Raw genomic sequence first — 13,015 nt, 5'->3', positions numbered from 1 at the left:
AATATTTAAAGCAGCTTTATTTATAATAACCAAGAATCGGAAACAACACAGATGTCCATCAATGGGTAAATAGTTAAATAAACTGTGGTACATCCAACATACTACCCAGTAATAAAAAGGAATGAACTACTGATATATGCTAAAACCTGGATGAATCTCCAAAGTATTATGCTGAATGAAAAAAGCGAGTCTCACAGGGATACACACAACATGATTCCAGTTAAATAACATTCTTAAAATTACAAAATTATACAAATGGGAGAATAGATGGGTATGGGTATACAAAGGCAATATGAAAGATCTTTGTGGTGATAGAAATATTCTGTACCTTCACTGATTTAATATCAATCTCCTAGATGTGGTATTATAATTTTGCAAGGTGTTACCATTGGGAAAATCTGGGTAAAGGGTACACAGGATCTCTCTGCATTCTTTCTTACAACTACATGTGAATCTACAATTATCTCCATATAAAAGATTTTAATTCAAAGAAAGTCATCAACTTAAACATTTAAAATATGTGCAACTTATAAATACAATATGCCTCAATAAAAATAGTTATGTAGTAAAAAATATTTTTGAAAGACATAAATTTTTAAAAAACTGTCCAGACCAGTGTTGTCCCACAAAACTTTCTGCAATTACTGATATATTCTATATTTCTGTACTGTCTAAAACAGTAGTCACTAGCCACACATGGCTAATAAACACTTAAAATGTGACTAATATGACTGAAAAGCTCAATTTTTTATTTTATTCATTTTAATCAATTTAAATTTAAATAGCCACATGTCATTGGTGGCTACCATATTGGACAAGGCAGGTCTAGACATTACAAAGAATGGGAAAGATCATCATACGCTAAGATGAAACTGTGGCCAAAGTGTATGCAGAAAAAATGTAAATTTTATAACATTGTATGATACCATTTATGTAACAAAAACAAGGAAATAAATGTATATAAGCATGTATATGAAATATACATTTATATATGCTTTTATCTTCTATATAGCCTTCTGTACTATTTAAATTTTTTTTGACAATAATCCTGTGCTGCTTTCTTTTAAAAGCCAAAAGCCCATGCTGGAATTTAAATTTCTGATACCTTGAAAATTCATATACTATTCAACAATACAAAATAAATCACATGTTAGGATATTTCAGAAAGTTTACATTTTTATTTGGTCTGCTAGATTCTAGTTTGTCAATTTTTTTCCCCAAGTGTGGCCTTTTTTTGAACTTAGTAACATACAATTACCCACAGGAAAAAGGAGACAAACAAGGAAAAAACCAGTTTAAATAATGGGAAGTTATGAAATCAAGTTAACTAACTTCTTACATAAACAGCTGTAAGATCTGGATATTTATATCAAGTGTTCTATCAGAAAGCAAAATTTCCTTAGAAAATAATGTCTACAGTTTATTCATGATTATAGTTACAGAATTATGAATGAAGATTAATGAGTATTTATAATTACAGTGAAAGGAGATAAAATCTCCAAGGTAGAAACAGACTTAACAATCTGTTACAATTCTCTCTCATAATCTTGAACGGCAGAAAGAAAGGAAAGATTATAAAACAGATGATAGCTAACTCTATGTGTCAAGTGCCGTTCTAAACTTTATGTAGAGGGAGGATTCCTCAGAATCAAAGATGCTGTTGATTGTAAGATGCACATAGTACTGTAGTATTACTACTGAAAAAAATCCATGCATAAGTGGATCCACACAGTTCAAACATGCGTTGTTCAAGGATCAACTGTACATGACATTATGGTAAAGGGAAAACTATGGAGACCGCAAAAAGATCAGTGGTTGCCAGAGTTAGCAGAGAGGGAGGGATGAGTAGGCGGAACACAAAGGATTTTTAGGGTAGTGAAACTATTCTGTATGATACTGTAATAGTGGATACATGTCATTATACATTTGTCAAAACCCATATTAAAACCCAAAAGTGAACCCTAAGGTAAAGTACAGACTTTGGGTGATAATGATGTGTCAACACAGGTTCATCAACTGTAACAAATGTGCCACCTCCAGGGCAAGTTGTTGACACAGGGTACATGGGAATTCTCTGTACTTTCTGCTCAATGTTGCTGTGAACCTCAAACTACTCTAAAAACTAGTCTATTAAAAATAGTTTTTCAAATAAATGAGGACTTTTGTCATCACAGCTAACTATTCAATCAACTCTGTATCATCACTATCACAATACAAAATGGGCAACTGGATTCCAGCAGTTTGAACCTGGATTCTAATTCAGTTCTACCACTTACCAGCAAGTTACTTACCCTCTCTTATGCCTCAATCCTCTCATTTGTAAAAGAGGTGTTAAAAAAGGTGTGAGAATTAAACGAATGAATATATAAGCAAAACTGTTTAGGACCGTGGCTAGTTCAGTTATAATTTGGTAACTGTTAGCAATTACCATTGTGATTATCCATCAGATTGAGAAGATAACATGAAAAGCACACAATACAATGCCTCATACCATAAATGAAAAATTAGATACTTTCCTCCACCTTGTGTAAAAAAAAAAAGTAATAAAACTTTTCCCACACATCAAGTGCATATCAGAGAGGGGAGGATAAAGTATGGGATTATCAGAATCACCTCTGAAAGTTTTTCAAAACGTACATACCACAAACCCAAATACTAAATTAGAAACTGTGAGAGGTGTATATGGAAACGTGTATTCTAATAAAGTTCTCCATAAGGTTCTAATACACACACACACACACACACACACACACACACACACACACATATACATTCTTACTTTACCCAACCCATCTACCAAGCAAATCTAGTTCTGATGAAGTTATTGCACACCAGTGGTTAATGGGATTTAATGCACTGAAATATCATATATTTTAACATAAATTTCTTGGAGTTCCTATGTATTATCTAGATCAGGGGCTGGCAAATAGAGTCCACAGTTCAAATCTAGCCCAGCACCTGATTTTATATATAAAGTTTTATTGAAACACAGCACACCCATTCATTTCCATATTGTCTACAGCTGCTTTCGTACAACCACCACAGAGCTGAGTAGTTGCTACAGAGACTACATGGCCCACAAACTTGAAAATTCTTACTATCTGGCCTTTACATAGAAAGTTTCCCAACCTTGGTCTAGATTATTCATGCAGCATGCTATTCAGTAGCTCAACTAGAACATTTACTGTTAACAATGAATGCAGTGTAATTACAGCATCTCTAAGTACGTAAAAAACTAGAAGACTGGAACAAAGCAAACAAACAGTTCTTCACACTAAGAGTACAGAGGACAGAAACAGTTTCCCTGCTAGCATTCCTGCTTTAAGGAAACTGTTCCTCCTCCAACTCCCAGCAAGATAGCTTGGCAAAGTTCAGACCCTCTCCTGTGGTCATATGAGTGGACACACTGCCACTTTCCAATGTGGAATAAGGAAAGACATGCAGTCCCTCTCTAATGGTTAGCTGAGATTTGAGAGATCAACGCTGGCATCCATGTCCCCACTACACAGAATAAATAAGTTGCTCTGCATTAGGGGAAAATGAAGCTGAAAGGCAGAGATGAGGAGAGAGAGAAGACTGTCTTGGTGACATTCTCAGCTCAGGTTCCAATTATCCTTGAGCCCAACTGCACCCCTGCCATCCTGAGTTTGGGTTATGTGGACCAGTAAATTCCCTTTTTTGCCCAAGTAGATTTTTAAAAGGTTGGTGACATCTGCAATCCAAGAATTCTAACTAACACGACAAGCAACTTCTTCAGCTCACAAAAGGGTTTGTTCATTCGTTCATTTGTTCATTTATTTTAATGAGAATGGAGATAGTTTTGGTCACCAGTTTTGTTCATCCTTCATTAAATCCTTCATAAATTAACAGATGTTCATAATACACACACACATACATTTTAAAAAACTGAATGAGGGTACAGTAACATCTCAATCAGTAATTAACAGTATTTTTCACTTGATTTTTCCTAGTATAAAACAACTGATAAAAAACACAAGTTATCTGACATATATACAAAGAAACCCCTTCAGGTACATTTAGCCCTATCACTTCCATCTCCTCAACAATAATTATCAGTAATCAGAAAGATGAGCCTAGGACACTATAATATTCTGATTTATCAAAGAAAGATTCTATCATATTTAGTATGTATTAATCCTAGAAAGTAGAGTAATTCATTTGGTAAATTTTCAACACCAATTGAGACAAAAATGAAAAATATTCTGTTAACCCTCTATAATTCAGGAAGTTAAGTTCTTCATAATATCTCATTTAAAGAAGGCTCAAGTTTCACTCTACTTTCAAATTAGCTACCTGTAGCTCTATTTTAAGGAGAATTTAACAGAAGATATCATCCTACAAATGGATAATTATTGCACTGGGTGAGAATTTTACTTGCATATTTTATAAATATAATATTGCCTTGAATCAACTTTTTAAATTCCAAAGCTTAAACTATTTGATATTTTATTCTTGAATTACCTATCTGTAATAGAATCTAATCATAAAATAATATTAGAAATAGATGATGTTTTGAAAGAGAATTTCACATAACCCTGATATTGAAATAACATCTTTCTGGATTATGTGGCTGTTGGGAGTTCTGTTAAAAGCATACTACATCAAGACACTTTAAATGACTAACCAACCCTAACTACCCTAACACACCCTTAGGATACTCTCTAGAGGAAAGGAGGTCCACAATGCATTTAAAATTTTTAACAAAATACACACACATGCACACACTCACGTTCATCTATCCTGAGGGATCTGAAGGCCTCCAATTCATCTTTTGTTATTTTAAAATGCCTTATTCTGTATTCCTCATTATTCTATGGCCTATCAAAGCATCAAGACCATACTTAGATACTCAATAAACACTCCTCATATCAAAGCACACATCTTTAAGAAAATTAAACAGTGCAAAAAAGGCTTATAATAAAGAGTACTCTGCCTGTGTTCTCCTCAAACCCCAGACAACCAATTTTCATTATCTTAGCTACCTAGACAGTTGCCTCAATATCTAATATATGTATACTACTATTGCTTGAGATCTTAATAACTAATCATAACATTAATACCTAACATGTATTGTGTTACTAAGTGCCAGACATAGAACTTTATATACATTCTCTCATTTCATCTTCACGACAGCTTCATGAGGTAGGAGCTATTATATTCCCATTTTAGTCTGGAAAATTGGAACACAGTTCAATAACTTGCCCAGAGTCACAAAGCTAGTAAGTACAAAACTAGGATTTGAACTCAAGCAGCCAAACACCAGCACTCTCACTTTTAACCTACATCCTCTTATATTTACCCACTCCACAGTCCCCTCTTAATAAATACTTTTGGGATAGGTCTCACAAATTAAATAAAAATAGGGATCGAAACAAAACAAAGAGGTCAAAACAGTAAAATGGCATTTCTCTCAATCAAATATAATTTTTTGGTTCTACAGGTCAGTAATTTTCAGCTTTGGCTTTGCCACAATCCATGAGGTCACCAATTAGTTGCATTTTCATTTTTATATATTGACTCAGTAGTTACTATGCTTAGGGTATAGTATTTTTAAATCTAAATTACAAGTATATGGCCTATAGCATTTTTGCTGAATAAAAAAGGCATCAGATCCTAAAGACTGACAGAAAGACATGTTTTGAAGGGAAAGAGTGTGCCCGCAATCTATCAGAAAAAGAAAAGTAATTTTCAAAGTATCTTTCTATCTGCTTTATGAAAACAAATGAGTTTATATATGTGTACACATGTATATCGCTATATAATAGGGCAAAAAAATTTAGTAATGGAAAAAGGCAAAACCACTTTCACTAAAGAAAAGTTTCAAAAAATAGATTTTGTAAAATCTGTAAAGACAGGAGATGTAGTAGTTCTTCAGATTAATATTCTAAACAAAGAAAAAATGAGACATGAATATGGACAAATTTAATGTGAAGCAAAAAAGTTACCATTAAAAAAAAAAAATGAGACACTAGAGAAAAGGCAGTAATAGAAGTTTGAAATCGAGAAAAAAAGGAAGCGAGCAAGAGATGAAAGCCCCAGGTAATCTAGGCAATCCAGTTCAAAGCTCTGAGTCAGATCCTGCTGAGACAGAGAGCCCTTATAATAATACTCTGGCTGAAGGGAGTATTGTGGCCTCATTCTATGAAAGAGCAGAGAAGGCTTACTGAGGACATACTAGTGAGTGAAACGGAAGGCTGGTGACAGCAAGCCAGCTGGATCTGTAGACCAACATATGGTCTTTATCTCTGCTGAAGTTTTACTTCTAACCATTCTAGATAACAGGAATCCGAACCTACTTACAGCCTACACTTCTCATTTCAGCACTTATTTGTATTCTGATATCTTTCCAACTGGATCATTAACTTCTGGAGAGCATAAGCTATTCTATTTATTCTATTTTCACCCATATAACCTAGTACAGTGTTATGCACCTAGTAGATAGATGCTCAAGCCTATCAATCTTGAAAAATCACAATATACAACAGAGCATTAGAGTTTAAAGAAATCTGAAGAGAGCATCCAGTCTAGCCTCCTTATCTTAAAAGCAAAGAAACTAAGTATAGTTTAAATGTCCACTAGCCTAAAGTGGAAGAGCTGGGATTAGCACCCTAATCCCCTGATAATCAGTTTATCTTTTCCCAAATAGCCTCTAATTTCTTCCGTTAAAATAAAACAATCTTATTTCATCAGAAAACAAAGTCAACAGCATCAGTACTCACTATATGTCAGAGCTCTTTACATTTGCTTGGTAGTCTACATGCCTAGGTCTGTGATGACTGCTTTACAAACATTATTCTAGTTAATACTCACAATGACTCTAAGAGGTACGTACTATTATCCTAATTTCACAAAAATGTAAAATGTAATTTGACCATGATGATAGTAAGTGGCAGAACCTAGATTCTCCATTTGTCACCAGAGTCCTGGCTCTTAACCAGTATCCTATACTGTTTCTCACTGTATTTACCACAAATATACTGAAGTCTCAAGATAAACAAATGTTTAAGTGACTGACTAAATGAATGGATTATTTAATTAATTGAAAAGTAAGGTTCTCTCATAGCAAATATCTCTAAAAAGAAGGGTTCGTTGTTAATCTAATTACATAATCCCCTAAGAAAGGTTTTAACAGTGAGCAGTCTGCATACTAACAGGAGATTTAAGGATAGCTAATTTCTTTATCCCACAAATAATTCACCTATTCAACAAATAGTGAGAAACTATTTTTGTGACACAGTGTTAAATTTGAACATAAAAAGTAAAATAAACTTGTTCCTGCAAGATCCTATTCCACTAAATTAAAACCCACACAAACTACAAAGTTACAGTAATCAAGACAGTATGGTACTGGCACAAAAACAGAAATATAGATCAATGGAACAGGATAGAAAGCCCAGAGATAAACCCACGCACATATGGTCACCTTATCTTTGATAAAGGAGGCAAGAATATACAGTGGAGAAAAGACAGCCTCTTCAATAAGTGGTGCTGGGAAAACTGGACAGCTACATGTAAAAGTATGAAATTAGAACACTCCCTAACACCATACACAAAAATAAACTCAAAATGGATTAAAGACCTAAATGTAAGGCCAGACACTATCAAACTCTTAGAGGAAGACATAGGCAGAACGCTCTATGACATAAATCACAGCAAGATCCTTTTTGACCCACCTCCTAGAGAAATGGAAATAAAAACAAAAAGAAACAAATGGGACCTAATGAAACTTCAAAGCTTTTGCACAGCAAAGGAAACCATAAACAAGACCAAAAGACAACCCTCAGAATGGGAGAAAATATTTGCAAACGAAGCAACTGACAAAGGATTAATCTCCAAAATATACAAGCAACTCATGCAGCTCAATAACAAAAAAACAAACAACCCAATCCAAAAATGGGCAGAAGGCCTAAATAGACATTTCTCCAAAGAAGATATACAGATTGCCAACAAACACATGAAAGAATGTTCAACATCATTAATCATTAGAGAAATGCAAATCAAAACTACAATGAGATATCATCTCACACCGGTCAGAATGGCCATCATCAAAAAATCTAGAAACAATAAATGCTGGAGAGGGTGTGGAGAAAAGGGAACCCTCTTGCACTGTTGGTGGGAATGTAAATTGATACAGCCACTATGGAGAACAGTATGGAGGTTCCTCAAAAAACTAAAAATAGAACTACCATACGACCCAGCAATCCCACTACTGGGCATATACCCTGAGAAAACCATAATTCAAAAAGAGTCATGTACCAAAATGTTCATTGCAGCTCTATTTACAATAGCCAGGACATGGAAGCAACCTAAGTGTCCATCAATAGAGGAATGGATAAAGAAGATGTGGCACATATATACAATGGAATATTACTCAGCCATAAAAAGAAACGAAATTGAGTTATTTGTAGTTAGGTGGATAGAGTTAGAGTCTGTCATACAGAGTGAAGTAAGTCAGAAAGAGAAAAACAAATACAGTATGCTAACACATATATATGGAATCTAAGAAAAAAAAAAAAAAAAGGTCATGAAGAACCTAGTGGTAAGATGGGAATAAAGACACAGACCTACTAGAGAATGGACATGAGGATATGAGGAGGGGGAAGTGTAAGCTGTGACAAAGTGAGAGAGTGGCATGGACATATATACACTACCAAAAGTAAAATAGATAGCTAGTGGGAAGCAGCCGCATAGCACAGGGAGATCAGCTCGGTGCTTTGTGACCACCTAGAGGGATGGGATAGGGAGGGTGGGAGGGAGGGAGATGCAAGAGGGAAGAGATATGGGAACATATGTATATGTATAACTGATTCACTTTGTTATAGAGCAGAAACTAACACACCATTGTAAAGCAATATACTCCAATAAAGATGTTTAAAAAAAAAACCCACACAAGTTTCTACACCAGTCATCAAAATCAAAATAAATGTATAACACCGCCCTCCTTCTGGTGCAGAAAGGAGTAACATTAACTGAGCACCTACAATGTGCCAGTTCTTAAACCTCAACAAAGAGTCTCACCTAATCCCTTAAAGCCAAGTGAAATAGGCAGCATCTCCATTTTCTGATGAACAAACTGAGGCTTTAAGAGATTAAGAACCTGTCTCAGGTTACTTGGCTAATTACTACAAATCCAGAATTGGAACCCAAGTTTGACCAAAAGTCTATGTTCTCTCCAAAAACGACTTAAAGGTACTATTATTTTATTTGCTCACCAAAGCAAAAAAGGTTTGCTAGGTTTCTTTCCAAGGGAGTAGGAAGACACCACTTACTTTAACAACAAAAAAGAATATATTATCTCACTTAATCCTCAGCTTATTAGTTATTATTATTTCATCCCATTATTATAAATCATGAAGCTAAAACTCAGGGAAGTAGCTTGCCCAAGAATGCACAGCAAGGAAGCAGCAGAACTATACCAGGTCTGTACCAGGTGTGAATGCAAAACTAACCACAGGAAAAATGCAGAAAGACCTTAGGCCTGGTAGTTATGAGCTTAAGACTCAAAACACCTAAACTAAGTGGACCTTGTGTTTGTCAAGCAAAAAGGAATGGTACATATCATCTATTTCAACTTCCACTTCCAATGATGAGGAAGTTGATTTTCTAGTAATAGTCTATTAAATGGCAACTTGAAGACTGGTCTCTAAATTCCAAGCCTACAGGCCATTACATTATAGAAAGCAATTTCTGGATTTGTTGCCTGTTGAAATTATTCCTAAAGTACCAAACAATGAACTATTTCACAAAGCAAAGGTTTATGAAGAGAGAAGAGTTATGTTAAAATACATAGAATCAATATTTAAGTATTTAAAATACTTTCACAGGAGTAGATGAATAGAAATATTCCTTAGCAACATTTTCAATGCATCATCTGAAAACTTTGTCTATTTCTTGATATATTTTTAGGGCCTAAAGTGTGAACTAAAAGAGAGATGTCTCCGATGCCAATTCTGAGAATTTTTTTTTACCACTTTGGTCAAAAAAAAAAATGTTTAGTTTTACTGTAGAACTCTGTCAGAAATCCAAAGTAGCCTTTTCATTGAGAGTGGCCCAGGTATATTCCTAAGGAACTGTGCCACTGTTTTTGATAAGTCAAAGTGATGAATGAGGTGATGAGTATTAACATATAACATGGGTAAGTGCTTGTATTTATATTATACTAAGTAATATAAGCATGCTATAATCCCAACTCCAGAAATAAACAGAATCATTCTAATGCAAGATAACCAAGTAGAGACTTCCATGTTTGTTCACCCTACTACAACACAAAGATAGTCTTCATCCCTTAAGCTCATAAAAACTACAGGAGTTCTTCAGGAAGCTTTGCTGCTGCCCTCCGCACAGCACTATGGATTATTAAAAACCGGAATGCATCAAGAATTGCTTCCAGGCCTGAACTAGCACTAGCTCAGCTATAAACTAACAGAATGCTACTGATCTTGGAGAGGGTCACTGTTTACTTACAGGGGAAGATACTCATGTGATGGGAAACGTGTTGCACTGTCCTCCTCTGGCTCCCGCCCCCCCCCCCGAAAAAACACGGTACTGTGACAAGCTAACGTGAGCGTGGGTCTATTCCCAAAAGTTTTGACCTCTCTTTTTAATCGCTTAAGGACAAACGCTCAAAGAAGGACATAAAAGACACAAGGGGCCCCGAGGTGCTGCCTATGGCATCACGGGAAGGACATCACTTTGGCCAAAAAACTGTGTTCGTCCCCTACACTCCCCCACAGTGACCCAAATGGGAGGAACAGATACCGTCATTCACTCTGGCGAAGGAAAAGAGAAGAAATCAAAACCAGACGCGCTTCCTTCTCGCCCCGAGAGGCTTGGAGCAGGACTAGGGTCTTATCGTGCGGTTCCAAACCAGCACCAGGCCCCCGCCGCCAATGCACCCGCGAGCAGCGCGGCGACAGAGTAGAATCTTCAACATCTCCACCTCTGTCCTCCAGGCACAGCCAGGGACGGCGTCCCAGAGACCGCCCCGGCCGGGCCCGCCCCGCTATCTCCTCCCCCGTTATCCGCTCACAGCCGCGCTCGGGCCTGGATTTGCCTCCCCGCCCTCCCCAACTTCCGCGCGTTCCACTACCCCGAACACGCAGGCCACCGCCCCCTACGAGCCCGGGGGAGAAAGGTTGGAGGATCGCAGGGCTAGGAATGCGCTCGGCGCCGTTTCTCACCTCTGGATGGAGAAGGGGCACGCAGCCCGCTTCGGTCTCGTACTCATCCGGGCCGTCCGCCATCTTGGTGTTAAATCCCTCCTCCCGCTGCATGCCGGGAGAAAGCGTTTCACCCTCGCGGGGTTCGGGCAAGGCGGAGGGCGAGCGCGAGGGCGAGCTCGAGCCCCGCCGGAGGCAACGCAACCGCCTCCTCCTCCTCCTCCTCCTTCCCTTCCCCCCGTGACGCCCCCTCTGCCCCCTCCCCCCTCGGGGAGCACTGGTCCCTGCGCGCGTGCGCGCGTGCCGGGCCGGGCCGGTCCGAGCGGGAGCGCGCTCTGCTGCACTGCGCCGGGGCAGGCGGGCGGAAGGCTCTGGGCGTGGGCGCTGCCACTCGCGAGTGGGCCCGCGCCCCAGGCAGCTGTGCGCCTCTGGCTACCCTTGGGAGGCGGCTGCTGGGCAACCGGGTAGTTAACGTGGGAAACCAAGCGGCGGCACGGGAACGAAAGCAGGGCTCCGGAGAGGCGCAGCCGAGATTCGGGATCCCCGGCAGTCGGGGCGTCCAAGCCCGCAAACCCCACTGTCCCGATACGATACCCCCGGGACCCCTTCTCAGAGACCCGGAGTGGAACCATCACTTCGCTCCAGGTACTAGGTTTTGGGCTCTCAGGCTTGAATCCAGATGTGCATCGCTCCAGAAGACGAAAGACGCACCCCTTCCTCCTCTTTCAAAAAGGTCATCCCGCAATTTATGCCTCCGGGGGGCGCCCGGTAAAACACGGATAGAGCTTGGGATTTCCTCCTGGAGAAGCCTGTTAAAAATCATCGCAACCTGCCCTCATTGGTCTTGAATTAAGAGTAACCACATTAAGGATGTACGCCCTCAAAGCCCGCACGCCCCCATCTGCTACATTTTAATGTAATCCAGGAATTCAGAACTGAAGTCATTTAAACTAAATTCGCTGAAATGCGAACCAGATAAAATGACTAAAGCCATTATTAAACGGATATTAGGGCTGCATGGGGGATGGAGGGGATTGCTTTCTAGAAATGTGCTGATGGGACTGTTATAGAAAGCATTTATCTTTGTTTTTAGCTATTAAAAATCGAAAATCCAAACTGCTCAGAGGACGATTTAGCAAAAATCATGGAACATCTAGTAGAGATCCTGATACTAACCTGTCTCGTGTTAAAGCCAAATCGGGAAGAAGCCTGCAATCCGATAACATCAGATTTATTTGTAAATCAAGAGGAAGGGCACTCCAGAGGAAGCTTGGATACCACTGGAAAAGGGAGGAGAAAGCGTCTTTTGTAAAGTTTAGGTTCCCGCCAAAGGAGTCTGTAGGGTCTAGGGAGAGCGGGGATCAGTTCTGGATTGGATGCTGTTTCTGAGGCGGGATTAGGAAAAGAGGATTAACCGGGGATTGGATGCTGTCATGAGGAGAGGGCCCGTTCAGTAACTGGGTAGTCTAGTAATAAACGAAAATAGCAAAGTGGGTCTGGGCATCATTGGCAAGAGAACAGTATCACTCAAAGAGGGGTGGATATGGCATTTGACAGATGCTGCATCGCAGGGGGGGAACAAATAGCTTCCCTGTTAACTTTGTGGCTGGCTATGTCTGTGTCTGTTCCAGCACTTGCTTTTTCTCATTTCAGTCTGAGAAAAAGCAACATTTTCATTCTTTTGGTCCTGGCCCAAACCAAGAATTTTGGTTTTGACTCTTCCACTCAGTGTGCAGAGCTAGTCAGAATTAGGGTTCTGCCTTTGGAGCTCCAAACTGCTTTCAGACACCTTTTAACATGGACAGAAATAATTTTCACTTCAACAATTCAATCTT

The 13,015-nt window shown here is 38.7% G+C and overlaps 1 protein-coding gene across 2 annotated transcripts in view; it reads right to left on the bottom strand.

Moving 5' to 3' along the window:
• The window catches only part of ZDHHC17 (zinc finger DHHC-type palmitoyltransferase 17), a 97,460-nt gene extending 86,084 nt beyond the window's left edge, over positions 1-11,376 (bottom strand). Inside the window, exon 1 of one of the 2 annotated variants that reach the window (XM_036866668.1) lies at positions 11,202-11,376. In XM_036866668.1, the coding sequence (XP_036722563.1) occupies positions 11,202-11,294 (93 nt within the window). In that variant the 5' untranslated portion in view covers positions 11,295-11,376. Of the gene's footprint in view, positions 1-10,779; positions 10,928-11,201 lie in introns of those variants that run through there. The other variant, XM_036866669.1, reaches the window with a different exon arrangement.
• Between the last annotated feature and the right edge of the window lie 1,639 nt (positions 11,377-13,015).

This window comes from Balaenoptera musculus, chromosome 10 (genome assembly GCF_009873245.2).
Source record: "Balaenoptera musculus isolate JJ_BM4_2016_0621 chromosome 10, mBalMus1.pri.v3, whole genome shotgun sequence".
NCBI lineage: Eukaryota > Metazoa > Chordata > Mammalia > Artiodactyla > Balaenopteridae > Balaenoptera > Balaenoptera musculus.
Note: the sequence above shows the minus strand (reverse complement) of the source record. Positions and strands in the feature narration are given on the sequence as shown.